This window comes from Mesoplodon densirostris, chromosome 4, assembly GCF_025265405.1.
Source record: "Mesoplodon densirostris isolate mMesDen1 chromosome 4, mMesDen1 primary haplotype, whole genome shotgun sequence".
Classification (NCBI taxonomy): domain Eukaryota; kingdom Metazoa; phylum Chordata; class Mammalia; order Artiodactyla; family Ziphiidae; genus Mesoplodon; species Mesoplodon densirostris.
Genome location: NC_082664.1, coordinates 165359302 through 165383031, shown reverse-complemented (window position 1 = coordinate 165383031; position 23730 = coordinate 165359302). Strand labels below are relative to the sequence as shown.

Sequence of the window (23730 nt, the reverse complement as noted above, 5' to 3'; positions counted from 1 at the left end):
TTTTAAAACTGCATAGCTGAGAGCAGGGCTTCCACGCTGTTACTCCCCTCGTGAGAAACGAGAGCTGTGTGGGAAATTCACTCCAAACAAAATGGCATCGTGCTCCTTCGGCCAGGGAGGCTCTTAAATCTTTGCTGGGCGAGCGGGGGTCCTCTCCTTCACAGCAAGTCTAGCCTTTCGTCTTGGGAGAGCAGGCTTCTTCCTTTCTGACCGCTGACGGCAAGAGGCCCCAGGGTCTCCAGCTGGAGAGGGCTTTGCTGCAGGAGCTGCCAGGCAAGGTTTTCTGCAGGTTCCCTCCCACGGTGCCCACACCCCCGGGGAGAAGACAGGCTGCAGAAGGGCTGAGCTGTCTTCTCAGAAAACTGCCCCTCCGAGGAAGAAGGGGAGAGAAGGAGAAGGAACTGAAGTAAAGTGCACTCTTCACCTCGGAGACAGATTCTTGATCGATCCTCTTATTAGAATTTTAAAAAGTACTTTTAAATTCCCTTCGGAAGAAAAAAAAAATCTCTTAAAGGTTAACATAAAATTCTACTACTGACAAGCAAAAGGTACAGGGCACGGAAGTAAGAAGTAGAGCTCAAAAGGAAAAAAAAAAACCCTAATGCACAATATTTACCGATACTTAAATAATCCAGTTGAAACCTTTTTTTGTTATGAATGAAAAAATACAACATAGACGGTTACCTCTACTGAGAAGATCGGAAACGACAGGGCTGAGGGAGAGGAACTGAGAAAGTCCATTCTGTTAGGGCTTTGCGAGACTCGTATGTACAGCACCAGATCCTATCAAATCCGCTCCCTTGAGCCAGTACACTTTGTGAGAAATGAACACTTCAGAATTGCAGTATAAAATATGGCGGTAAAAAACTTCTGTCTTCCAGTCCTGTGCAGGGAGGCGCACCGTGCAAGGTGGGATCGCTCTGGAGTGGCTGGTGGTGCTGGGGGCCCCTGGGGGCCCCCTTCCCTGGCCTCACCCCCTGGGCCCCACCTGTAGGGCCGGTCACTTGCTTCCAGAGTGCACTGTCGTCACAGTGGTGGGCCTCGGTCTCCGATCCGCTCCCATTCCTGCGACCCCTGATGAAGAGGACATGAAACTACAGAGCGTGGAGGGCGCCAGACCTGCAGGGGGACAGCGGACACAAGAAGTTCAAAGCTTAAGGATCTACTCACTCCCTCTTCCCGCTGCTGCAAGCGTTTGTGGCAGGGGACAAGCTTTTATGCACTTGACTCCAAATTTTTCCCTATCCACAGGAAAACATTTGCAATGTATCCAAATTCTTCTTAGACCCAGGTCTTCCCTCCTTGTTTCATTAAAATAATGATAACTGCTTTGTATGTGGATACAACATGGTTTAGCCACCACAGTATGATGGGTTCCATTTACTGAGCACTTACTACATACTAGGCGTTGGGCTAGGTATTGAATATATACCGTCCTTAGAAGAACTGTTTATTTCTTACAACGGTGCTGAGAAGCAGGGATTTTAAGAGTGAATAAAGAATGTGATACCCCCTTCTAACCCCAGCTTGGTGTGTGGTCTGGACTCTTGGCTAAGAAGCGTTTGTGACATAGGGCACATTGAAATGGGGCTGCTGATTGAGTCCTGTGTGGACTCGGCAGCCCCCTGGCCTAGAAAAATTCCTCACGGGCTGCACCTCCGATGCTCCCCAAGCCAATGTGTTGGCATCAGAATGTTCTCCCGCGGGATGATCTTCCTAGCTGCAGCAGTACACCCCTCACCCCCGTCCCCGTGAACTCTGTGGGCTCGAACATCGGCATAGCCATAAAGTAAATCGCTAAGATGGTTCTGCTGTCAGAGCCACTGTCTGAATCTTCAAGTAAACGATAGATTGTGGGGTTTCCTTTGACCAGAGGGTGGAAAGGATTTGCACTGAGATGTAAATGTGGGCCTAAAGCAGCATGCACTTATGCTCATGGAGATTTCCTGGGAAAACATAAGGGCTGGACATTCCGGAATGAGGTGGGAGGGCTATTTAAAGAGGAGGGGAACCTTTTTTGAGGCAAACAGGAAGGAGTGTGATGCTCAGAGTGAGACCCAACTGAAGGGTCTCGATGATTATGGAAATGAAGGCCTACAGGGACGATCAAGGCAACTTCTCTGCAGTGCGGAGGAGCCCATGGAAAGGCCTAGTATGAGATTAAGAGAAATATACAGAGTGGGGAGTGGGAGAGAAAAATAAGGAGGGTGTGACTGTGTCCCCCGTGATGTACTATCCCACGCACAGATGAAGGACAACGAAACATTAGTACTATTACTTTGATCCCAAAGCCAACACACTTTGCATAAATTAGCTCAAATGATTATCAGAAGAAAAAAAAAAAGAAAATACATTTTAAAAGTCAATGAGATCAGACTCTCACAGGAGTCTCTGCCATCCCTTCCTCAGTCCCTAAGGGTGATGCCCAATGAGAAGCGAATCAGAACATAAGGAGATGGATGAGAAAGTGTCGGGTTTTTGTCTACACACACGTGGCTGTGTGGGACTTGAGCCTCAGATTTCTTATAAATGGAAACAACAGTGGCTACGGTTGTAGAAATATGAAATAACTAAATTTCAAAAAATATTTAAAAAATAGTGAATAGGATGGTTGGGAGTATTAAATAAGATCAAGTATTAACAGACCCCGACAAACAGTAGCTACTCAGCAAACGATAGTCCCCCTCTCTCCCCAACGCCAGTTGGAAAGTTCTGTTTTTGCTACATACGCACAATCTTTTTGGCTGGCCAGACTGAGGCTGCTCGCAACACTTGCATTTGAACTGTCCAGGCTGCTGCCAAGATGTAGTTTTCTCATATGTCTCACGACGGCCGTGGCATTAAACGCTTGCTGAAATTTAAGAAAGGGGAAAAGCAGACAAAATATTCCAGCTAATTAGAAAAGACCGAGACTGTCTCCTATCATTTATCCTGTTACCCTAAGCAGTTCAAACTTCTGAAAACGGTCTCATGATCCACCAGAAAGGAAACTGGTGTTGCCTCTTCTTCCAAAAGTACATTCATCATTTGACCTTCTCCCCCCAAGAAAATATATTTTGGAGATGAAAAGAGTATTTTTCTTCTGACATGATACCGTAGAATATAGAGTAAACGTAAGCCAATTCTCTCCATAATTTAAGAGAATGACTTCTAGAACAAAAGGTGTATTATAATAATAGAGTACCTTAAAATATATTTTAAGAGTTTTAATTTTCTGATTATTGGTATTTTGTCCTCAATCATAGCATTTCCTGTGAATAAAGTAGGTCAGTGGAATTATCGTCTGTGTAGTCTCTAGTTGTTGGCTCTCATGCAAAAACAGCCAGCTCTTAATTACCCATGCTATGAGAACACAGGGTAATGGTTTAAATCCATCACATTTTTACCAGAATGTATTGATGAGTTCAACTGAGATTTCCTGGTTTTTTTCCCCCCTTTTTATGTCACTTTAATAAAAGTCAACCCTTCAAAGTTCCAGCAAAGTGAAGGAAGACAACAGGGATTATGTTCTTAAGAAACAGCAAATGAGGAAAAGCTGGCAATATTGCTATTTTTGGATCACAGAGGGGCGATATTATTAAATCATACACTTTATCCCTCTCACACCACGATGCTCTCGTCAAGTCTTAATCCTTATCGGTTAAAATTAGCACACATTTGGGTGAGGCTCTGGGGATTCTCATCAAACTTGGGGGATAGTAACACTTAGAAATAAAAAATGCTTGAACTGCAGGGCCAGTTTCGTTTGAGTGGTTAAGTTCGCTGGGAATGTAGGAAACACAGGACTTACTCTCCACTTGCTTTTGGCGAAGTTCTTCCGGATCTGGGCGCTGACCGACTCGTGGATGTTTTTGCTGAGGGCTGTGTCACCAGCGATCCTGAAATGGAGGCAAAGATGCTTCTTCAAGAGGGTTTCTTGGGGGGCGGGGGGCGTCTGACACTGAGTCCCAAGCTGCTTTCCTGGGGAAGCCATGTCCTGTCCCCTCCCACAGGTTTGCTGAGAGGATGGCATGTCACTGTCCCTCCAGGCTGCTTATTTCAATGCACAGCTCTTGTCTGAACGTCCATGACCCACCACCACTGCACTCCAAGCCCGGTCCCACCTCCGTACCCGGCACCCCCTCCAGGACGGGTCAGCACCTTCGTGGTGGGCCACTCTGCCCGGCTCCCCGTTCTTTCCCTTTTCACCCCCATTCCTGCAACATCAGAGTCCACAAGGACAGCGCAACCTGAATTCAGCTCTCCTCCTTCTCCCCCTCCCCCAGCTTCCTACCCGCCGTGTCTCACCTCTGAGGTCTCAAGCGTGTCCCCCACCTGGTCTGAACACCAGACCCCTACCCAGGGTCTCCCCCCCACTTCCTGCCCCCGGCCCCTCTCTGGCATCCCCAGGATCTCTGATCCATGGACTTGCTCACACCTGGGGCCCACTGCTCCCTTCTGGCTCCATCCCGGCTGACATGAGCTCTGCCATGTTCTACTCCCCTCCCTCCCCCCAGGGTCCCTCACCTTCTCTGTGCTCAGTGACAGGGTTCCCAGCCACAGCTCGGCCCTGCTTGGCACACCTACTCCTGCATTTCCTAGAAAAGTTCTCAGAACCGCAAGGACCATGTTGCCGCTACCTTCCACTGGGTCCTTTACAACACTGGGCAATCTTTTCTCTAGTTCTTGCTTGACCTTAGCCTTCTATTAGCAGGGAGGAAGGGAGGTTTAGTTTCGACCTCCTGTCCTCAGAGTCCCCCCTTATCCTATTACTTCCTCCCTCTGCTTTATCACACCTCTTCTCTCCCCCCCCCCATCCGTTCTCACACCTCCCTCTTCTCTCTGGGCTTAGTCACCAGTCTCGTTGATGAGCTGGGGGTCCCTCCAGCCCATTCTTCTCCCTCACATCCCTTCTCAACCTCAACACCACCCTCGCTCTACATTTGACCGCTCGGCCTCCCCCAATCTCACAGGAAGTTGCATTTTGCTCAGTCTTTTCTGGGCTTGAAGTCATCCATTTCCCTTTCCTTTAGCACCAAACTATTCAATTCTGAGCTGATGCCTGATGCCTCAGAAGTAATTTCTTGGATCTCAGAAATGTTAAGGGGAAGACAGATGCCGGGGACACTGACCATACTTTCTGGCTGGCAGGTGGCTGGCAGAGCCTGTCAGGTCCCAGACTCTGAGGGCCCTGGACACAGACCAGACTGGGCACAGACTGCCTTGTCCAACCAATTTAGGACATGAGAGGAACAAGCCTGGGGCTTATTCAGATAGGAAACCAGCCCTGGATAAAAAATATGTTCCCACCACCAGCCTTTCCTTTTAGGAACCGAAAACATGGCTGGTGGACTCTGGAAGGTAAGTCTGTGCCAGGCTGGGCCTAAGTTTAGAATACGGTACAGTCTGCTATTCCCAGCTCAGAGCAAGACCCCCGTAAATAGACTCCTCTAGTTTTCCCAGCAGGGCTGAAAATACACAGCTCAGAGGATACTCAGAAACGAACCAAGGCCAGTCAGGTTTCCATTTCCAACAACTGTCAATTGCCTGCTTTCCCCAGACACACATCAGTGAAGAGAAATATGTGAATGAGCAAATCCACCCGAAAGCCCAGGCACGAGGAGGCTGGGGAGCAGATGTCGTTACTCAGCCTCTCCTCCTGGAGGCCTCACATGAGTGCTTCCTCCTGTTTGTAACAGCTGCATCCTCAGAAAAGAACGCCAGTTCCACCTCGGGGTGGTCAGCTCTTTCTTGGAAACCAGGGGGCAGAAGTGGTAGTAAGGACGGACTTCTCAGGCTGAGCACTGACGGGGGGCACAGCCCGCTCCAAACCAAACAGGCCGGGTGGCGGGGTGTCAGGGAGACTCCCTTCCTTGTGGGTGAGCAAGGCTGAGAGGGGAGGAAAATGCAAATTTTCAGTTATCCTAGGAGTGTTCCGTGCTCACTTCCCACAGTGCCAGGGCGCGCTGCGGCTGGGTAAGAACCAAGCGGGGCACACGGTGGCCCAGAGGCCGCTGTTAAACACTCTTCTTGGAGGTAAGGCCACCTCGGCTCACGACAGCTCACGACCTTCCTCAAACAGGCAACTGCGCGGGGATATACGTATATGTAGAGCTGATTCACTTTGTTCTACAGCAGCAACTAACTCAACCATGTAAAGCAATTATACTCCAATAAAGATGTTAATTAAAAAAAAAAAAAAAGAGGGCTTCCCTGGTGGCGCAGTGGTTGACAGTCCGCCTGCCGATGCAGGGTACACGGGTTCGTGCCCCGGTCCGGGAAGATCCCACATGCCGCGGAGCAGCTGGGCCCGTGAGCCATGGCCGCTGAGCCTGCGCATCCGGAGCCTGTGCTCCACAACGGGAGAGGCCACAACAGTGTGAGGCCCGCGTACCACAAAAAAAAAAAACAAAACTGCCTCCTTTTCAGAAAATTCCTTCCTTTCCCTTTCCTTCTCCTGTCAGTTTGGGGTAAAGAGCATCATTTTGGAATCTGACAGTTCTGCCTGGAAACATTTCTGGCTTTGCTGTTAGCTAGTTGTGTCCTGTTGGCTAAGTTTCTTCATGTTTCTACATATATTTCCTTATCTCAGAAATGGAGACAAAAATCTACCTTACAGGATTATCATAAAGGAAAAAATGCGGTGATATTTTAATATGATTAGCACAGGGCCTGGGACATCATCGATGATAAATGACGGCTGTTATTATACATTAAAATACTGTGAAACTCATCAGGAAAGGATCTTGGGCCGGTCCCCTTTGGAAGGTTAATCAGCATATGAGCATCCGGAGAAAATGCCGCAGGAGACGGTAGAATCAACAGGGAACAGTGTTCTAGAGGACTGGTCGGGGTGGGGGGGATTTCTCCTGAAGTCAAGGGTCTGCGCATTGTATCGGCTATTTTACTACTCCTGGCCTTTGTTTCAAGCTGTGACAAAGTGAGAGAGTGGCATGGACATATATACACTAGCAAATGTAAAACAGATAGCTAGTGGGAAGCAGCCGCATAGCACAGGGAGATCAGCTTGGTGCTTTGTGACCACCTAGAGGGGTGGGATAGGGAGGGTGGGAGGGAGGGAGATTCAAGAGGGAAGAGATGTGGAGATATATGTATATGTATAACTGATTCACTTTGTTATAAAGCAGAAACTAACACACCATTGTAAAGCAATTATACTCCAATAAAGATGTAAACAAACAAACAAACAAACAAAAAACCATAAAGGAGGCTCACGGTGCTTTAATAAGAAGAGCTTAATGACGCAATTGCTATGTGCCAGATGCACTAAACCCTTTCTGTGTGTGCATGATCTCAGTCACTGCTTACTTCAATCCTGTAAACTAGGTATTGTTATTCTCACTTTAAAGATGAGAAAATTCAGGCTCAGAGAAGTATAAACCCAAAGTCACTGGGTTCAACCCTAGTAAGTGGCACAAAAACAAGGTGGCCTCAGGGCACCGCAGGAAATGTAGTCCAGGATGTCGTAAACTATCAATGCATCCCTCTGGAGGTGAAGAAACACTAACTTGAAAAGCATCTTAAAAGGAAAAGAACATGTGACCTCAATTCATTTACAGACTGAGTAATAAGTTCAAGGAATAAAACTCCACTCTTAATGCCTCCTTTGGGAATTACCTTCACTAAAAATGATCCTAAAATACTTCACATGAAGTGAAAAAGCTACAGCTATCTTTTGTGCATCTGTCATTACTGCCTTCAGAAGACTGTGTCCTCGGGCTTCCCTGGTGGCGCAGTGGTTGAGAGTCCGCCTGCCGATGCAGGGGACACGGGTTCGTGCCCCGGTTTGGGAAGATCCCACATGCCGCGGAGTGGCTGGGCCCGTGCGCCATGGCCGCTGAGCCTGCGCGTCCGGAGCCTGTGCTCCGCAACGGGAGAGGCCACAGCAGTGAGAAGCCCGCGTACCACAAAAAAAAAAAAGAAGACTGTGTCCTCAAGGGTTGGTTTGGGGAAAGGATGAAAGCCACCGGCCAGACGGGATGCAAGCTTCACCCGTGGCTTTCATAATGAAGCCCCAGCTGACCGGCCTCTCTAGTGGGTGATTCTTCTTACCACGGGTGCCGAGCTGCCTGCTCGCATGTGTATCTTTTATTTGGATCTTTCTCCATCAGGTTCCGAATGAAGTCTTTTGCTGTTCAAAAGGAAGGCACAAGAGGGGGAGTCAGGATGTGGCTTGAGATATGACAATATGATACCAGGGTGCCTCTGGGGGGGTATCAAGGGTACCATGGAAACACGAGACCAGCCTTCCATGGACACTCGGGACCCGGGACAAAAAGGCAGGTGGTACCAGCATCTGGGGAAAAGGGAAGACAAGGTTTGGGTTTCCGAGTGGTGACCCAGTGAAGGAGGAGGCAGCCCAGCCAGGCCTGGGACCCTGCCTTCCCAGCTCGAAGTCCCTTCCCGCTGGCAGCTAGTGGCGCCTTTGTTTCAGGGAAAAGGTGAAACGTCTTGGTCGCCAGGTGCCTCTCACTCAGCTCACTGCTGCCTTAGGGAGCTGTTTTGTTGACGTCCTCACGTTAAGAGCTCACCGATTCAACAAAGTCGCCCGAGCACCCACTGTGGATGCACAGCCCTCCAGAAGCCCCCTCTGCAGCCCCGCGGATGATTACAAACAGCGAGCAGGAAATTAGGGTGCAGGAGATGTGCTCTGGTGGGGAAGCAAAACTGCTTGGAGGCCCAGGACCAGGTATGACCCAGAGCAGGACACTGAGAACATGAGAGGTTGGGACCCAGAACCAGAAGATGACACGTGCCAGGTGGGAAATCTGTCACCTTGTGGCATCTGGCAGCTCACTTCCCACAGGGCTGGACTTCTGGAGGACAGCTGGGGCCCTTCCTGACTCAGAAGTAAACTACTCCCCATGCGGCTCTTTCCTGCAAGCCTTGGAGAACTATAGTCCGGTCCCAGGTTTTGGAAGATTGAGGAAGAAAGCAGGGCATTTCCAGTTAGGAGGAAATAATGCAAATAATAAAATGGGATATTTGGGGGCCTCCCTGGTGGCGCAGTGGTTGAGAGTCCGCCTGCCGATGCAGGGGATACGGGTTCGTGCCCCGGTCTGGGAGGATCCCATATGCCACGGAGCGGCTGGGCCCGTGAGCCATGGCCGCTGGGCCTGCGCCTCCGGAGCCTGTACTCCGCAACGGGAGAGGCCACAACAGTGAGAGGCCCGCATACCGCAAAAAGAAAAAAAAAATAATAATAATAAAATGGGATATTTGAATAGCTCATTCATTATTTCATGTGATCCTTACACCACCCACCAGGGTGGGAGTGGTATTATTACCATCCTCATCTTGTCAGGGAGGAAACTGAGGCTGGAGACATTCCATCTGCTTACGTGGGCCTTGGGTTTGAGTTTTATCCCTGAGGAGGAAATGGTGAACTTCCCTGGGAATGTTTTGTGTGGCACAGTAGCTGAGACTTGGGCTCTGGAGTGAGGGTGTGGGTTCAATCCCCAGCTCTGCCACTTACTAGCTGTTATTTCACCTTCCAGGGCCTCAGTTTCTTCATCTGTCAAATGGGGCTAATAGTAATCCCCACCTGATAGGCTGCCCTGAGGACTGGGTGAACTAGGCACACGTGCGGAGTTTACAGTGCACAGCACACAGTAAGTAAGCTCAATCAACTCGAGCTAATATTGTCTCACTCCAGAGCACCCAGATCAGGGTATGGCCAGCAGTGGTGGAGGAGTGAGTCCCCATCCCTCAGCCTGGCTCGGCGCATGTGTCCCACACGTGTCCCAAGCCTCTCCTCGCTTTTCAAGTCAAGTCTAAGTGCGTAGCATCCTCAGGAGCCTCAGGACTGTTCTGAGCCCCCAGGGACTGTTGGAGACTCACGTGGGCTGGGTGTTGGGGTCCCAGGAGCCGCCCACCAGGAGCCGAGAGACCTACCGGAGTCGGAGATGTCGTCCCAGTAGGGGGAGTCGAACTCATATTCCGCCTTGAGAATCTGCTCAAAGAGCTTGGAGTCATTTTCATCATAGAAAGGAGGGTAGCCGCAGAGCCTGGAAGACAAGAGGATCTCTTGTGAGGATCTGAACCAGCTGAGGACCCAGCACCAGGTGGTGGCTTGACATCCTGCCTGAGAGGAAGAGCTGTCTTCACTGGCGTGGAGGAAGCCTGCACCGTGTGCGCTCCAGACACAGTCTCAGCAAAGGACGCACACGTTCTCTGGGCACACGTGGCACAGAAGTAAAATTGTGGCTTCACAAGTAGCTAAAAGGGTTAACCCTGGTGGCGACGGAGGGTCAACACATCTTAACGCTTTGCACGTTATTCACCAGAGTCCTGCACGCCCTGAACACCTACCAGGCCGCCTTCCGTGTATAAACGTTATTGATCTTACTGCCTGGGATATGGTCCCTAATAGACGATGGGTTAGTGAAACAAACAAAATATATGTTCGGTATACATTTCAAGACCTTTCCAGGTTCATTTTATTTAATAAATCATCAGAGGAAGAAAGGGAAATTTTATACACTTGAGTCACCAAATTGCCACAAGTGGCCCCAAACTGCAGAGTATCACCCTACCATGCCCAATTCAGGTATTTGGAAGATTACAGTTTTGCCCATTAATATGCAATAAGCAGGGCTTCCCTGGTGGCGCAGTGGTTGAGAGTCCGCCTGCCGCTGCAGGGGACACAAGTTTGAGCCCCGGTCCGGGAGGATCCCACATGCTGCGGAGCGGCTAGGCCCGTGAGCCATGGCCGCTAAGCCTGCGCATCCGGAGCCTGTGCTCCGCAACGGGAGAGGCCACAACAGTGAGAGGCCCGCATACCGCAAAATAAATAAATAAATAAAAATGCAATAAGCAGAAGTTGACATAAATTTTAATACCATGACCCTTTTTCCACTGAACTGTTTCAAAGTTGATTTTTAAAAGATCATATGGGAATTCCCTGGTGGTCCAGTGGTTAGGATTCGGCGCTTTCATTGCCGAGGGCCTGGGTTTGATCCCTGGTTGGGGAACTAAGATCCTGCAAGACACGTGGTACGGCCAAAAAACATTTAAGAAAGAAAAAAAAAAAGAGAGGATACTAGGATGTTGGTGCAAGAAACTTCTAGTTCTAGAGGTACTGACAGTCATAATAGAAGTAGGAATTTTTGTTAAATACCCCAAATACAATTCGTGCCATGAAACTGTGGGTTCTCACTCCCAGGTCTGCTACGGGCTCTGAGGTGACCTTTACCATTAAAGGCCAATGATGCATTTTCTGGACCAGAATGCCCTCACCTAAACACGAAGAGGCCAGACTAGAAAATTCCTAATATTCTTTCTGGCTTTAAGATACTGTGGGTCTATGCTTCCTCCCCCAATTTGTTTGGCTGGTCCATGCTTGTGGCCCACGGCGGGCAGGCAGGGGCAGCCTCTGGTTGGGACTGGACATCGGGAAGGGGTGAGATTGAGGCTGCGGCCATAAGTGACGGACAGGGCAGAGGGCAAGCCTGGATTCTGGAAGGCCAAGCGCAAGGCTGGATGGCGCAGAACTTGGTTCTGGGCCCGAGACAACCCACAGGGCGGCAGCAGCCATAGTGAGAGAGTCCCGCCCCCAGACGAGCCCTGAATCTTCCCACGCAGCCCAACTGTGTTCAAAGCACAGCTACAGCCTAGAGACCAGTTTAATGAGAACAAGTGAACAGGAATCAACAGACTCCAGGCCTTCGAGGGATTTAGGCTGCCAGCAAGTAAGAAATTTAATGAAGGTTCAAAACACAGCTTTTAGTACAAATTTTCAGCCGCTCCTGCCGCCCTACACAGCATCGTTGGTCGTGCTGCACAGGGGAACAGCCGATGACACTTTTAAAGGCTGTGAGACATTCTGTGGGCTGATAAGATTCAGAATCATCTATCTTTACAAGGTTGATTTAGGGGCTAAGTGCCTGGAAAATTTCATTTTTAAAGATTTGCTGCTTTTGGCGAAGTAAGTGCCAGTGCTTCTGAAACCACGAAGCACATATTTCATTACCCAGGAAAGCCTGGAGCTGAGAGATGGATATGGAAATGTTTCCCATAATGAGGATTTGGGCTAAATGAAATGTGCATATTAGGAAAAGCAGACAGGGCAAAATGTTAGTTTATCTCGGAAAATAGTGAAATTTTAGATATGTGAGGTTTTTGTTTATTAACAACGGACTGTGTTTTACTTTACAGTTTGGCTTTCTTTTCAAGGGAAAAAAACCTTTAAGAAAATTCCAAGAAAGATTTAATCTTCTTGTGCCAATTTTCTTAAAGTAATCCTGATTTCTTCTGGTTTTAGCTCCTCTTTTTGGGGGGGAGGGGGACTATAGAATACTGTGTTTATGTGTCTATACTGGGGATGGAAGGAAAGGAAACGGATGGAGTTTGGGGACTAAGTTAAAATTAAGAAAGAAAAGTTTTAAATAAGGGCTGAAACAGAACAGAAGGGCAAGGAGAAGTTGTAAAATCTTCCTCAGATCTAGAAGATTCACAGAGTTCCCTGGTCAGGCTATTTCGTGAGCAGGTTTGCGTGGTGGGTTCAATTAGGAGAAATGACTTTGCGTTGTTTCTACCTCCATATACAGAAGGCTGACTTCCGTGGTCCTGGATCCACACATTTGCAGATTTCATCTCTGTGTTCATATTTTACATTATCAAACCATTTAAATAATCTACAGATGATCTCACTGTGGGTTCTCAAAGACGATAAAGCCACTCCCAATTGTTCTAGGCCTAAAAGCCCATGGTTCAGAATAACATCTAAACTTGACAACCCAACAACAGACGGTCACGCCCAATAGGGGCAACTCGCCTTCATGGGCTCATCCATCACGTCCATCCCAGCCTCAGGAGGGCCATCTAGGGAGAATGCTCCCACCTCCCGTCTTCCCTTTGCTCCTTAGTCTGCCATCTCATCTACCTTGGCACACTTACACAAACATACTACTATATTCTAGTGTAGCTTCGACTGAGCACTTATTTTGGGTCAAAAACTCCACCAAGGCGCTTTGCTGGATTATCTCACTTAAACCTCACTCTCCCAGGCACTTCCCTGGCCGTCCAGTGGTTGGGACTCTGCATTTCCATTGCAGGGGCACGGATTCAATCCCTGGTCAGGGAACTAGACCCCGCATGCCGCATGGTGCGGCCAAAAACAAAAAGGATTTAAAAAAATAAAATTAAAAAAATATAAAAAAATACAAAAAAAACGAAAACAAAAAACCCCTCTCTCCCCCCGGAGGTGTGCTTCCCCAACACCTTCCCTGTGTCCTTCAGAGCCACCCTCCGTTCTGCTCTGTCCCCGGGAGGCTGACCTGTACAGAGGGTTGACTGAGGGTTGGACTCTCTGGCATCTGGTAGGGGGTTGGCCAGTGGGGGCCCCAGGGGAGATGAGGAAGGAAGGAGGAAGTCAGGGCAGGGTGAGCGTTGCCCTGAGCCCTCCCATCCAGTGCTCAGGCTGGTTACACCCCTGGGCAGAGGGCCAGTGCTACTCTCAAGGGAAGGGACTCTACCAGACTCCCTTGGGTGTGGTAACTGCTTTCTCCCTCCCCCAGTCACTGAGGGTCTGAGGGTGCTTACGGCTCAGCTGCTATAAATCTCAAGGTCCCGGTGCTGTTCCTTGTGGTCCCCTCACACCAGATCAGTGTATACAGTCCCTCATACAATTCTCATTTTAAAGGTAGAGAAATGGGGCTTCCCTGGTGGCGCAGTGGTTAAGAATCCGCCTGCCAAGGCAGGGGACATGGGTTCAAGCCCTGGTCCGGGAAGATCCCACATGCCGCGGAGCAACTAAGCCCGTGCGCCACAACTACTGAGCCTGCACTCTAGAGCCTGCAAGCCACAACTACTGAGCCTGAGTGCCACAACTACTGAAGCCCACACACCTAGAGCCCGTGCTCCACAACAACAGAAGCCACTGCAATGAGAAGCCCGCGCACCGCAACTAAGAGCAGCCCATGCTCGTCACAACTAGAGAAACCCTCGCGCAGCAACGAAGACCCAATGCAGCCAAAATTAAATAAATAAATTTATATTAAAAAATAAAATAAAAAAATAAAGGCAGAGAAACTAATTTGCAGCAAAGTCAGGACGCCAGCCCTACCTGTCTGATTCTGGGTCTGTGTTCTTAACTGTTTTGCCTGTTTGCTAAAGGGAAGGAGGCTTGAGAACTGAACCTTATGTTTCAGTCTTGACTTTGAATTCTCTCTGCAGGCCGTTTCATTTGCCCACCGGTCCCTTCATCTGCAAACAGAACCCGGCGACTGGACGCTACTTCCCCAACCTCATCTCCCACACTCTGGGTCTAGTAGCTAAGATGCTTGGGGTTGGTTCGCTGCCCACTGGGCACTTTTTGTTTCTGGACCAAGGTAGAGGTATGCACTCTACCTGGGCTGCCCTCCCCTGGCCCCTTCCATCGACTCTGGCACACACCCCTCGAGACCAGCTGCTGTGTTACTAGTAAGACCCAGTGCCCTGCCGCCAGGTGGGGTCGGTGCCCTGCTCTGTGTCCCCACGGCAGTGGACAGAGCTCCATGGTGACTCTTCCTACACTGCACGCTGCCCTGACCTGTCCACAAGATCCTTAAGGCAGAACCATGTCTTATGTCTTACTTTTGTCTTTGGATTTTCAGTGTCCAGCCCAGGTCTACCCATGGCAGATCCTGGGTAAATGTTTGGATGAACAAAGATGCTCTTGAAAAAGAGGCTTCATCGTTGGCTGTTGAGCCCCCTGGATGGGCTCTGAAACAGAGACAAGGATGACGGATGAAGGACAGCCCACCGCTGCCCAGCCCAGGTAGCTGTCAAGGTTCCCACCTACCGGGGCTTCCCTGGTGGCACAGTGGTTGGGAGTCCGCCTGCTGATGCAGGGGACACGGGTTCGTGCCCCGGTCAGGGAAGATCCCACATGCCGCGGAGCGGCTGGGCCCGTGAGCCATGGCCACTAGGCCTGCGTGTCCGGAGCCTGTGCTCCGCAACGGGAGAGGCCCCAACAGTGAGAGGCCCGCGTACCGCCAAAAAAAACAAACAAAAAAACCCTCTTCTCTTTTCAGTGGACATGGTCCCCCCTTGGGGAAGCAGCTCTGGGCAGTTGTGTCCTTACAGTTAGAAAATCAACACCTAATGTTCCACCCCAGCCTGCCTTCTGGAAAGACAGAGGGCAGGAGCACACTTGGGACCATTGTGGCCTGTCGGTGGGAGAGAAGGATGGAGGAAAGTGAACCTGGGTCTCTCCTCAACCAAGTCCCACTATGGTCACATCCAGTAGCCTTTGTTCAGCCCTTTGCTCCACCACAGAGCTGCAAGGGGATGCAGAGGAGAGAAAGTCTGCTGTCCAGACCCTGTGGAACTCGGCAGGGCTGAGCAGAAGTTCACGCCTGCCTCACTGACCCCGAGTAACTGCAAAATCAAGTAACACGTATAAGCAAGTTTTCTGACCGCCTGAAATACGCTTCTTAAGTGCCCAAACATATTGCAAATAGTTTACATAAAAAGCATCTGAGCGCAACAGTCCACACTGATGACTGAATCATGATCAGGAAACAGCAACCCAGGTCTTGCCCTTTAGTCTAACTGGAAGAAGGGCCCTGAAGGTGAAGAGAGAAGTGATTTTTCAAGGGAAGGTGTGTTGCTGTTCTCTGCGGACTGACTTTGCTTTCGGAGGAGTTTCGTGATGTGGTTTCCTCAGCCTGGGATTTAGAGAAATAAAGACACAGATTCAAATCCTGGCTCCAGCAAGTCCTGGTGGAGTGACTTTGGGGAAATTATAGATCATCTCCCGGTCTCAGGTTCCTTTGTGAAAGGAGGATAACAAGGCCCACCTTATAGAGAGATATGATAACATATATAACATACACTATATACTAATCTATATTACATATAACACACACATATGGATTGATGGATGGATACAGACAAAAGATATAACATTTGAAAGCGCCTGTCACACAACAATCACTAAATGCCAGCTGTCCACCCTTATCACCACTTCTTCTCTTTTCCATCCCACCAACTCCATCTCACTTTTCAGGTTCCTTCATTTTAAATACTGTGAACTGGGACCCCGCTCACCATCAGGAAGGCCAATGGGAGGGGGAGAGAACAGACGAGTCCTGAAGGACTCAGTTTACATTCTAAATGTGAAAACAAAGCAACATATTTTAAAATTTTGTAACTAGTCTCAGAATCACCCATGAATGACCACACATCCCGACCTGAACTTCTAAACTGCTCTAGAAGGGAAGGAGAGAGATGTTCCCTCTGGTCATGATTCTGTGCCCTGCGTGATGGATATGAGGACAGGATGTCCTGGAGACCTGCTTTTCAACCTTAATCTTTGTGGGCCGGTATTTCCAAGCATTTTGCCAAGAAGCCCTCAATTCTAGGAATAGCTCAAGCTTCCCTGAGAACACTTACTCAAAGGTATATTTGTGAAGAAAGAATATTTTTATGCAATTGAGCAAAATAACAAACCTGCACGTATATTGCAAACCAGAGGAGCTACATAGGGCCCACCCAGGCCCAATGGGTCTCTGAAAAACACTCACAAAATCAGTCAAATCTGGGTGTCCCTCCTCTGGATGCTAGAGTCTGTTGGATATGTAACAACCACTGGACAGCCACCAGTTCACCCTTTGTCTTGGTTGTCAGTAGTTATTCAACAAGTGTTTATTGGATGAATGTCTGGGACCCCATACTAAGGAATCTGGGTTGTATTTGTCTTACTCTGGTTAATAGGACAGACTTTTAAAAATAATAAAATAAAGCAAAGCATTTTAAGCTGACAAATCTCTGGCAATTAGTTGCAAGGCTCACGCAGCAAAATAGATTTCAGCGTATTATTCGGATTTATAGACCAGAATGACCAATGAGACCCGAATGTTTACAAAAATGTAATGCAATTACTTCAGCAACTAGAGATTTGATTATGTGCATGCCAGAGCTTTCTCCTTACAAACTTGGAAGAGACAAGGGAAGGTTCACGTATTAGAACCACATGCAGGCTGACTTCAGCAAGGCATCGTTGGTGAAATGCAATGGATAAATGTCCCACGTCACCCCTGAGATTTGGTTAGTATGTTGAAAGCTGAGAAGGAGGAAGCAGATCAGGCAAAGACCGAGAGGAGGAAGGAAAGGGACACTGGAAGGTAGATGGGAAACACATCCCTTAGAACATTTATACACACCAGAGCTGAAGATTGGGAGCCAGGCAGGAGGGGAAGAGGAACAAACACTTCCCCAAGCCTGAGAAGTTAGCAGCGTACTCCACCTGGAGTAAAATAGTTCTCAAAAATTCTGTACACAGTAAAGGGTTAGGCTGGACAAGACATCATCCAAAGCTGCTGTGTTGTGATCCAGGGTTCTACTTCCAAGGGTATAACTTTTTGATTCTTGCATCAGCCAAACGGATAGCACCTCCAGGAAGTCTGGAGGATGAGCACAGAGGCCCCACGCCTCCTCCTGCAGGTGAGGTACAACTGAAGGAGGTTCGGACAAACCCACTTCCAACTCAGCTCCTGCTGACAGTGCATCGGAGGGCTTGGTGGGGAGGAGAGGATGAGTGAGGGGAGCATCCAACAGCCAGGATGTTGTGTTAGGAGAAACACAGCCAAACTTTCAGCAGCTAAAATTAGTTCTCAAGAGTGATGGACCTGCACCAAGGGGTGCAGACATCCAGTCTGGAGGCGATTAACATGCGAACTAACTGATGGTTCTGAACCCCAGCGGATTTCCAGCTCGACATTTTTTTTTTTTTTTTTTTTTGCGGTACGAGGGCCTCTCACTGCTGTGGCCTCTCCCGTTGCGGAGCACAGGCTCCGGACACGCAGGCTCAGCAGCCATGGCTCACGGGCCCAGCCGCTCTGCGGCATGTGGGATCTTCCCGGACCGGGGCACGAACCCGTGTCCCCTGCATTGGCAGGCGGACTCCCAACCACTGTGCCACCAGGGAAGTCCCCAGCTTGACTTTTGCATCTAGACTTTGCTTTTTTTGTTGTGGGGCTCTTGCTCCCTCCCTCCCTCCTCCATCCCCCCAGCTTCCTTCTCTCTCACGTTCTGCTTGGGAAGCAGTTATGAATCTGTGCAGACTAACAGCCGCACTTGGGAGATGCCTTGGTACTTCCATCCTGTTGGCCTTGGCTTTATTTTATTTTATTTTTTTGGGTTATCTACCTGATTTATTAGCACTAGTTTGACGAAATCAATGGGAAAGTTAATATGCCTAAGGAAAGTAGACTCAACCCTCGTATATATAATACTAATGCTTCTCTCGTGATTACATGTTTAACAGTGGCACAAATCCCTCCAAAACTCCTCCCCGGTCCCAGACCTTCCCTCATAAAAAAAGTCATAAAATACGTAAAGCCATAAAGTATTAGGGGAAAATTTTTTTTTATAAATCCTCCTAGGGTGGGAAAGGCTCTTAAAAATATGAACTAAGTTAAAAATTGATATATTAGCTATATAAATATTTTAAACACCATAAATAATGTAAAAAAATGACAGTTGGAAAAAACTCACTTGTAAGACATATACAGCCAATTTCCCTAATCCACTCCCCCTAAATTTTTAAAATCATTAATAAAATTAAATATTTAGAGAAAAAACAATTTACAATAAAATGTGTCAACATCTACTAAAATGGTCTTAGGGATTAAAAATGGAAGGAACCCATAAACACAAAGAGAACGAGAGAAGAGACAAAGCAGGCAAGAAGTATTAAATAAATTTTAGAAGCTGGAAAGTGCCTACATGAAGGAAAGTAAAGAAGCAAAACTATTTGCCCTGTGCAAGCTTAGAGAGGCTAGGGTGCACAGCAAGACCAAAAAAAAAAAATTTTGCTGTCAGCCTACATAGGAACTCAAACCCTGAGATCTCCCCCCAACTCTACATAGCCAGAGTCACGCATAACTTAAAAATTTTTGCTAGTGTGCACATACACATTCACGACAATGAGTTTTCAATTTGGAGAGTTAATTCTAAATAATATATTTTCAAGTCTTTATAATCAATAGCGTTAGGTAACAAGGAAACACCATTGTATGGTTTCACATGGTCATCAAAGATTCTATGACAAATCTACTCTCACCCCTTCCCCACTACCCCAGTAGTCCAGGGGAAACATGTGAGCTGGACAAAAAGCATTTTTGTTACACCTACAACTGTCACTTTCTGGATCAATCACATCACATGCTCCTTTGTTCTTAGAAAATAAGAGAACTGGATTAGAAACTCTTCTCCTGGACTAATATTTTACCCTAAAAGGATATTTCAAAGCTAAAGCTAAATTTATGAAAATTTTAAATTTGTCTTCAAAGATCAGTCACAGCATTACTGCCATGTACATATGCTGAGTCCTCCTTGGGGAGAAAAAACAAAAACCTCCCAAATTATGAACTCCACCTTCAAACATTCCAACAAATATTTTTAAAAAATAAGTCAAATAGGGGCCTCCCTGGTGGCGCAGTGGTTGAGAGTCCGCCTGCCGATGCAGGGGACACGGGTTCGTGCCCCGATCCCGGAGGATCCCACATGCCGCGGAGCAGCTGGGCCCGCGAGCCATGGCCGCGGAGCCTGTGTGTCGGGAGCCTGTGCTCCGCAACGGGAGAGGCCACAGCAGTGAGAGGCCCGCGTACAGCAAAAAAAAAAAAAAAAAAAAAAAAATAAGTCAAATAAGAATTCAGACCATGCAACAATGTCTTTTATTATGTATGGGTTTTTAAAATTATTTCTGCAATCTCTCCATACACAGGCAAAGAAAGTATTGTTTTGCGTATTGGAACTTGCAGACCTGATCACTGCATAGAGAAGGGAAAATTATCCCTACAACACGCTTACCCAGGAGGCCAATTCATCTGCCGACCTCCAAGAACATGGAGATGAACATGACAGACAGACTGTCCCCCATCTGAACCTTCATTCACCACCATTCGATAACGCTTCTTCAGGCCCAGATCAGTAGCACATTTCTTGCCAAAAGTCATTAAATGTCCAAGAAGACTTTCATCGTTATCTTCTGCCGAAGAAATCTGGGATCACCAGAAAATGTGTTGGTGCTTGAGGGGAAATGTCATGGAAAGCAAGACACTGGTCATCCTCATAAATGATTTTGGCTGGGATTTCCTTGTGAATGATCTTCCCGAAGATCGTGTTGCCACCAGGCCAGGCGGCCTGAGCCTTAGCGATCTCATCTGCCATCTCGGCCTCCCTCCCGCGCAGCCGGCCATGGAGAAGCTGGCCTAGGTTTTTTTTTTTTTTTTTTTTGCGGTACACGGGCCTCTCAGTGTTGTGGCCTCTCCCCTTGCGGAGCACAGGCTCCGGACACGCAGGCTCAGCGGCCATGGCTCACGGGCCCAGCCGCTCCGCGGCATGTGGGATCTTCCCGGACCGGGGCATGAACCCGTGTCCCCTGCATCGGCAGGCGGACTCTCAACCACTGCGCCACCAGGGAAGCCCTGGCCTTGGCTTTTTTTTTTTTTTTTTTTTTTTGCGGTATGCGGGCCTCTCACTGTTGTGGCCTCCCCCGTTGCGGAGCACAGGCTCCGGACGCGCAGGCTCAGCGGCCATGGCTCACGGGCCCAGCCGCTCCGCGGCATGTGGGATCTTCCCGGACCGGGGCATGAACCCGTGTCCCCTGCATCGGCAGGCGGACTCTCAACCACTGCGCCACCAGGGAAGCCCTGGCCTTGGCTTTTGATTGAACTTTTCACTTGTCCCCTGGCCTCCGATGGCTCTCTCCCAAGGCACTTCTGAGGATGATTAGAAACTGTTTTCATTCTCAGAGGTGCATCCCTGGAAGTGCACTGTGAGAGCACAGTAAGGTGATCGGAAGCCGGAAAGCGGTCTCGTGTGTTGCCCGACTCCGGTGCACCTGTACTTGGCACTGAATCATGGGCTCCCGGTCCTTCCATCTGAACCACCTCCACGAGTGTTTCCAGACTTGCTGGTGTGAACTGGTACCTCTCCCCTTCCCACCTCCATCTCTTCTCCTCCTGGGCACAAACCCTGCTCAGACTAAGTGCTCTGAATTCATGACTCTTGTTACTACAGCTCCTGGCAAGCTGGCCATTTCCCTCGCTGTGCCCCTTTTGGTTTTTTTTTTTGTGTGTGGTATGCGGGCCTCTCACTATTGTGGCCTCTCCCCTTGCGGAGCACAGGCTCCGGACACGCAGGCTCAGCAGCCATGGCTCACGGGCCCAGCCGCTCCGCGGCACGTGGGATCTTCCCGGACCGGGGCACGAACCTGTGTCCCCTGCATCGGCAGGCAGACTCTCAACCACTGTGCCACCAGGGAAGCCCCATCCCCCTTTTGGTTTTTTAACTATCTCTGTACTGCCTCCCTTCTGTCTCTCTGCTGCGGTGCTACATTCCAGACGGTAAATCTTTTAAAACATAATAAAAGCCTCTTTTGATTCTTTCATTTGCTCGGTGTGGTGCTAGACGAATTCAACATCCTGATATTCAGAGATTATATTTTTCCTATTACTAAGTGTTGGTGATATTTATTTATTTATTGGCTGTGTTAGGTCTGCGTTGCTGCACGCGGGCTTTCTCTAGTTGCGACAAGTGGGGTCTACTCTTTGTTGTGGTGCGCGGGCTTCTCACTGTGGTGGCTTCTCTTGTTGCGGAGCACGGGCTCTAGGAGCACGGGCTTCAGTAGTTGTGGCTCACGGGCTCAGTAGTTGTGGCTTGTGGGCTCTAGAGCGCAGGCTCAGTAGTTGTGGCGCACGGGCTTAGTTGCTCCACGGCATGTGGGATCTTCCTGGACAAGGGCTTGAACCCATGTCCCCTGCACTGGCAGGCGGATTCCTAACCACTGCGCCACCAGGGAAGTCCCAAGTGTTGGTAATATATAAGTTCAAAGCCGGATCAAACCTTCCAAACTATATTTTAAAAATTATGTCTCAAATTGAACGCGACATCTTTTATCAAACACAGTAAGCACATCATCTCCTTAGATAATTGGGTCTTGGAGGATAAACCATCGGCCTCCCCGGCCTGACAGCCTTGCCGATATCTGAAGACAGTCCTTCCAAGCCCAGATCACCGTACACCGCTTTTACGGAGCCTTCCTCAAGTCCCGGGCAGGGTTCACGTCTCTCCCCTGGGAACTCACCCTGCTCTTGCCTCCCACCTCCGTGACAGCCAGCAAGACTGGATTGTAAGTTATCTGTTTACTGTCTGTCGCCACAGTAGCGACTCCGTGACAGCCAGCAAGACTGGATTGTAAGTTATCTGTTTACTGTCTGTCGCCACAGTAGCGACTCCATGGCCAGGCAGCAATGAATCCAGCTCAGCAGCCCCATGAGATTGCCGGGCACATATTAGGATCAATAGATGTTAGTTAAGTGAGTGAATGTCAACCCCCTGCCTTCCACTCTCCAGGCTAAATATCCCGATGCATTTAGATACTACTTAAATGACAGTTTCCAGGAGATGATGCTTTACCTGAAATGTTTTTCCATTTGGCCTGAGGCGGCACCATTCAGTGTGTAAAAGGAGCCATTCCCTTCCTGCTTCTCCCGCTGGGTGCCCTCTCTACCAGGGGCTTTGCAAAGACAAGGGCACAGATACGGGTGGATTCCACCCTCCGTGAGGTCACCGGCAGGAAGCTGCGCCCACCACCATGGAAGATGCAGAACTTCTTCACCTCAGTGACACAGCTTGCAAAATTTCCTCCACCACCCTGTGCCCGTCCCTGCACTCACTTTTTGAAACCAGGGAGTATTTTATGTTTGTCTCTTTCCTAAGGGTTAGAGGTGAACCAGCTGTCAACAGACAACCAACAGTCTTTCTTCCAAAGCAGCGAAGAGAGGGCCACAGGCCCATTAACAAAGCTGAAATATGGTCAAGCAGGACTTGTAAACAAAAGGCATTTAGGCAGCCACAGGATCCACTCAGTATAGACTATGGCGGGGGGCGGGGGGAGAACTGGGTATCTTTCTGAAAACCCTCAGAAAGCAGCCACACTGAAAAGCACTTGGCGAAGTAAAATCTGTGAACCTGTGAATTATGACCAACCATCAACGCCTGCTAAAACAAAAACGGTGAGGCTGGAATGACAAAGGAAGGGCGCAGGGCAGTGGCTGGTCTTCAAGAGAAGCCAGTGTACGAACTGTGCACGCACCACTGTGACCGGCCGATGCGCACACCTGTGCGCCCTGTCAGACATCACCTTTGGGAGAGAAAGGTGACCTGGAGCCCATGACAGCCTTGATGAAAACACCCAAGGCCATCCAACTCCATCCAACTCCCCCCAACTCCACTGCTTTGATCCCTCATTCACTAAAGAAACTCCCCCTTTGAATTTGCTTTCTCCTGGAGCTTTTCTCCTGGAACTTGCTAGTTTGATGACGTGCATATCCTATGAATTCACAGGGCATGCATCTCATTATGATTTAATAAATGGATACTCTAATTGTGTCTTTTTTTTTTTTTAATCTCTTTGGAGTCTGGCTAGTGTGAATCAGTTCACTGGGATCGTCTGAGCAAGATGAAGCAACGGATCTGATTTCGTTTCTAAAGGTCTAAAGCCAAGGTTCAGACCGTGAACCCATGGTGGCCTGAATGCGGCTGTGTCCCACTTCGCTGTAGCATATGAATATAAGATGCTTGCTGCCTGCTGACGATGCGAGTTCATTATTCCTGTTAGTGCTAACCACCCTCATACTGAGAGTACTAGTAACAACCATCACAATACCCCAGGCTTGGATGTTCACTGGGGTTCAGTAATTACACCGCATTCTCTCCTGCTGAAGCTTGGGTTCATGC

At 48.8% G+C, this 23730-nt stretch overlaps 1 protein-coding gene and 1 pseudogene across 2 annotated transcripts in view; both read right to left on the bottom strand.

Annotated features, from left to right (window-relative positions):
* Positions 1-680: 680 nt before the first annotated feature.
* CAMK1D (calcium/calmodulin dependent protein kinase ID) overlaps positions 681-23730 on the bottom strand; it is a 420150-nt gene continuing 397100 nt past the window's right edge. For both annotated transcript variants that reach the window (XM_060095424.1, XM_060095425.1), the window contains exons 7-11: positions 9895-10007; positions 8053-8131; positions 3791-3878; positions 2734-2851; positions 681-1119 (exon numbers count right to left, since the gene is read on the bottom strand). In XM_060095424.1, coding sequence (XP_059951407.1) covers positions 1001-1119; positions 2734-2851; positions 3791-3878; positions 8053-8131; positions 9895-10007 — 517 coding nt within the window. In that variant the 3' untranslated portion in view covers positions 681-1000. The remainder of the gene's footprint in view (positions 1120-2733; positions 2852-3790; positions 3879-8052; positions 8132-9894; positions 10008-23730) is intronic.
* LOC132487681 (adenosine 5'-monophosphoramidase HINT1-like) lies at positions 19737-20735 on the bottom strand (annotated as a pseudogene).